The following is a 4,085-nucleotide window of genomic DNA, read 5'->3' as shown; positions in this document are numbered from 1 at the left end:
AGCCAGACAGACATACAGACAGCCAGACTGACAGATAGACAGACAAATAACCAGACAGACAGGCAAACAGACAGACAAACAAACACTCGCCCCCAGTGTAGGCCTTCTAATCACTCACCCGCCGGTGACGGACTCAGCAAAAGTGATGCCCTTCTTGCCGCTTGCTGCCTCTAGCTCGGCCTTGGTGTGTTTCATGATGGACTTGAGCTGGCCAGTGCGCCGGTCCAGGGAGCCGTAGCTCATCATCTCCTGCTCCTGCTGCTGCTGCTCACTGCTGCTGCCTCCTACCCCAGAGCTGCTGCCGACTGTGGAGATGGTGGTCTCGCTGTAGCTCATGCTGCTGCTGCCAACACCACCACTGCTGCTGCTGAAAGATCCGCTGAGAGCGGATGCATCTCTTTCCGAGGAGATGAGGTTCGAATCTGTACCACTAGCTTGGCGACTGCTAGAGGAAAAGGAAGACGATAATGCGGAAGAAGAGGAGGAGGAGGAGGTGGAGGATGAGGAGAGAGAAGTCATCTGCGAGCTTGCGGGAGCTTCCACAGAAGACGATGCGGTGCGGCTGCCGCTTTCCGATTCTTGGAGTCGCGTGGAGGACACGGGTTTACCGTCCTCTGTCTCGGTGACCGTGGTGCTGGTTTTCCCGCCGGGCCCTTCTACGGTCTTGGTCTCCTGCACGTGCACCTTGTCCCCAGACCGGGTCGTGCGCTTGGTCGTCACCGTCTTGGAGACTTTCATCGATTTCATACTCCTAGCTTTGTCCGAGGACGGGGCAGCGGATGAAGACGAGGTGGAGGAGGACGAGGACTTCTCTGAAAAGCGCTGGAGTAAATCCTCCCCAAAGCCAGAGTCCTTGGAGGTGCTGGGGTCAATGGACATGTACTTGCGGATGTCGTCCGGCATAAAGTCCTCCACCGAGCCTGCTCTTCTCATATCATAGATGGTCTCCATAGACTGAACCGCCTCGGAGCGCGACATGTTTTTCTTATTTTCTTTATACAAGTTACCCTCACTGGAAGTTTTCGACATGAGGCGAGAGGAGGAGGAGGATGAGGAGGAGGAGCCTCCGTCGAGGGAGTCTGACCCGCTGACCAATGAGGAGGCGGCTGCCAGGTTCTCCACTGTGCGGTACGGGTTGGTCACTACCGTGCTGTAGCTTTTCTCAACACGCGTGCTGCTCACATCACCCCCGGACACGACCGAAGAGGAAGAAGAGGAGATTTGCTGCTGACCACCACCGACACCTCCACTGACACCTCCACTGACACCTCCACTGACACCTCCACTGACACCACCACTGACACCTCCGCTGCTGCTACTGTAGCCTGAGGAAGACATAGAGGTCTGCTGGAAGCCTCCACTGCCCACGCCAGAGTCCCCAGACAACAAAGATGAGGAAATTTGCTGCTGACCTCCACCGACACCTCGGCTGCTGCTGCTGTAGCTTGATGAAGACATAGAGGTCTGGTAGCCTCCAGTACTTTCTCTCACGCTCGAGTCCCCAGACAACAATGAGGAGGAGGAGATTTGCTGACCGCTCGTAAGTCCACTCGCGAGGTTGCTCCCACCACTACTGTAACCGGAATAAGATGTGGTGGAGGAGGAGGTCTGATAGCCTCCAGCATCCCCCGCAGTGCCAGTGACACCCCCAGAGACACCCCCAGACACACTACCGTACGTCAGGCTGCCCCCTCCTGCAGAGCCGTTGTAGGACCTGCTGTCATAGGAGGAGGAGGAGGAGCTCTGAGACTGAGATAACGACGACGACCACATGCCATCTGTACCGCTGCTTCCTCCTCCTCCTCCTTCTCCTCCTCCAACGACATTGCCGTCGCTGAACTGTTGCACAGTCCGATTTGTGCCGCCGGAGGTCGTGGAGCGGGTGCGCTCTTTTGAGATGAGCTTCTTCCCCTCGTCTGTGATGATGTAGTGCTCCACGACCGTCTCTGAAAAGCCTTCTTCGCCAACTTTGGTCGGGGTGGAGACTTGTGAGGTGCTGGTCTGGTCCGTCACGCTGGACCGGCTTGCTGTGCTCGCACCGTAGCTGCTGACCTTTTCTTGTGTGCTGGAGGTGGAGTAGGAGGAGGACGGGGCAGTCGAGCCACTCCGTAAGGACACCTCATAGGTCGAGTAGCGCGACCCGTCGTCGGATGACGAAGTGCGCTGCTGAGTAGAGGAGGAAGAGGAACCGGACTGGGCAAGGAATGCATTCGCCTGGCTCGCTCCTCTCTGAACAATCTTCTCTTCTGTTGTGAGTGTCGTCGTCACAGGCTCAATAATCTCTACAGTTTCACTGAACATGTACGGGTCTTCGACAAGACCATCCCCAACACCTATGTCAACCATCAGGACTTTCTTCGGCACCGATTTCACTTCGGTCGTTGTAATCACCGTCTTCTGCTCCTCCTCTTTACGGAAAAGGTCAGTGACTTTCTCAGTGGTGTTGACACCACGTGTACATCTGTTTGACATCTGTGGCGACACCGGTGGAGTAGGTAGCTATCTTCTGTGTGTTGCTGGCCGCATGTCTCAGCTGGTCCATCGCCAGGAACATCTTCACCTCCGTCTGGTTGTTGGCTTGGCGGGTGTGGGTCACTTCCGTGTTTGTCGCAGCAAAAGAGCACCTCTGCTTGTCCGTCATGGACGCCTTATGATACTTGTCAACCGGCGCAGTGTTTGTGCCCACATCCATTGCCCAACCCTTCTCGGTGCTGACACACTTGTGACCAGTCTCAGGCTTAGCAGAAATGTAGACATTCTTTCTCACCACAGGCATACGAATCTCAACATCCGTTCTGTGTTCTTCATCTCCACAGCCCACACTGATGCCTGTTTTCAGATCCATGTAGGTTCCGCAGTCAACAGTGGGGACCTTGAAGTTGCAGTTCGTGGCCACGCTGCGGACATTTCTCTGCAGGACACCGCGGAGAGCCATCCTGAGCTCCGTCTCACCCTTGAAGTCCAGAGAGGTGTGCACACCGCTGGTGTCATAGTTCACATTCACTCCGATCGTGCGGGTCTCAGGCTTCTCCTCATCACACATGAACGACACGCCCACATCGCGTGTGGGTACCCGGCACTCAATCCCAACATTCCTCTTCGCTACCTTGTCGTTCTGTCCAATAAACACCGTTCTGAACTCCTTCTCGTGCACATGTAATCCAGATCCTTCAAACACATTTCCGTCTCCGATCCCCACAGACCTGGTGAGAGCTTTAGGAGCGTTTCTTTGGATCTGCTTGATGGTGAAATGTGGCTGCTGGCTGGATTCCGACACCATGCTGCTGGAGAAACGAGACTCCCGCTCTTCCAGCGACGACGGTTGCTGGAACGAGAGATTCAAGGAAGGTATCCGGTTGCGGTAGCTCTCCTGCTCCATCATCGAGGTGGACCGGAGCTCGGTGACCGTCTCGTTCTCCCACAGAACGTAGCCCGTGGGGAGACTGGGCTGAAGGAGGTACGGCTCCACAACACTGTGGTCGCCCACGCCAACAGACACGGTCCTCACGGGTTTGGGGAGGGTCGCGGGCGGCGTGCGCTGATTCTGAGAGAAGTTTCTCTCGAACTGGGAGTAGCTGGAGAATTCTGAGGTCCTGTCTGACCAGTCCACTCGGTCAGTGTTCAGACCCACGGTACGAGTCATCGGTTTGCTGTTCGCTTTGTGGGCCTTCAACTGCAGGTTCAGCAGACGTTTTTCTTCCTTCAGCACCGAAATACGAACCTGAAAAAGACAAAAGAATGTAAGGAACAGTGTGAGTGTCACTAACTTAGTTTTAGTAGAGGTTTTACGGCGCTCGCAACTGCATAAGGTCATATATGTGCCAGAAGATTGGAGGTGTTACGAGAGAGTAACAAACATAAAAAAGAAGAAGGGGAGATAAGGACGATGGATGTTTTCACTGACTTAACATACATGAGAAGTGTGATTGAGTAATAATTATATAGAACTAAGAATACATTATTTTACATCTAACAAATTTAAACAGGTAGCTCAAGTAAATTAACTGCCCCCCCGACCCGATACCATGATCAATAAATATAGAAGTATAACTAAATATACACTTACACACACAGGGAGAGAGAGA

At 54.1% G+C, this 4,085-nt stretch overlaps 1 protein-coding gene across 1 annotated transcript in view; it reads right to left on the bottom strand.

Moving 5' to 3' along the window:
- The window catches only part of LOC101850280 (serine-rich adhesin for platelets), a gene marked incomplete in the record, with an annotated part of 139,859 nt that overhangs the window by 29,673 nt on the left and 106,101 nt on the right, over positions 1–4,085 (bottom strand). The window contains 2 exon segments of the mRNA XM_035972378.1: positions 119–2,448; positions 2,450–3,721. Coding sequence (XP_035828271.1) covers positions 119–2,448; positions 2,450–3,721 — 3,602 coding nt within the window.

The sequence above is a fragment of the Aplysia californica genome, unplaced genomic scaffold (genome assembly GCF_000002075.1).
Source record: "Aplysia californica isolate F4 #8 unplaced genomic scaffold, AplCal3.0 scaffold00671, whole genome shotgun sequence".
NCBI lineage: Eukaryota > Metazoa > Mollusca > Gastropoda > Aplysiida > Aplysiidae > Aplysia > Aplysia californica.
The sequence above is the reverse complement of the archived record's forward strand: the minus strand, read 5'-3'. Positions and strand labels throughout refer to the sequence as shown.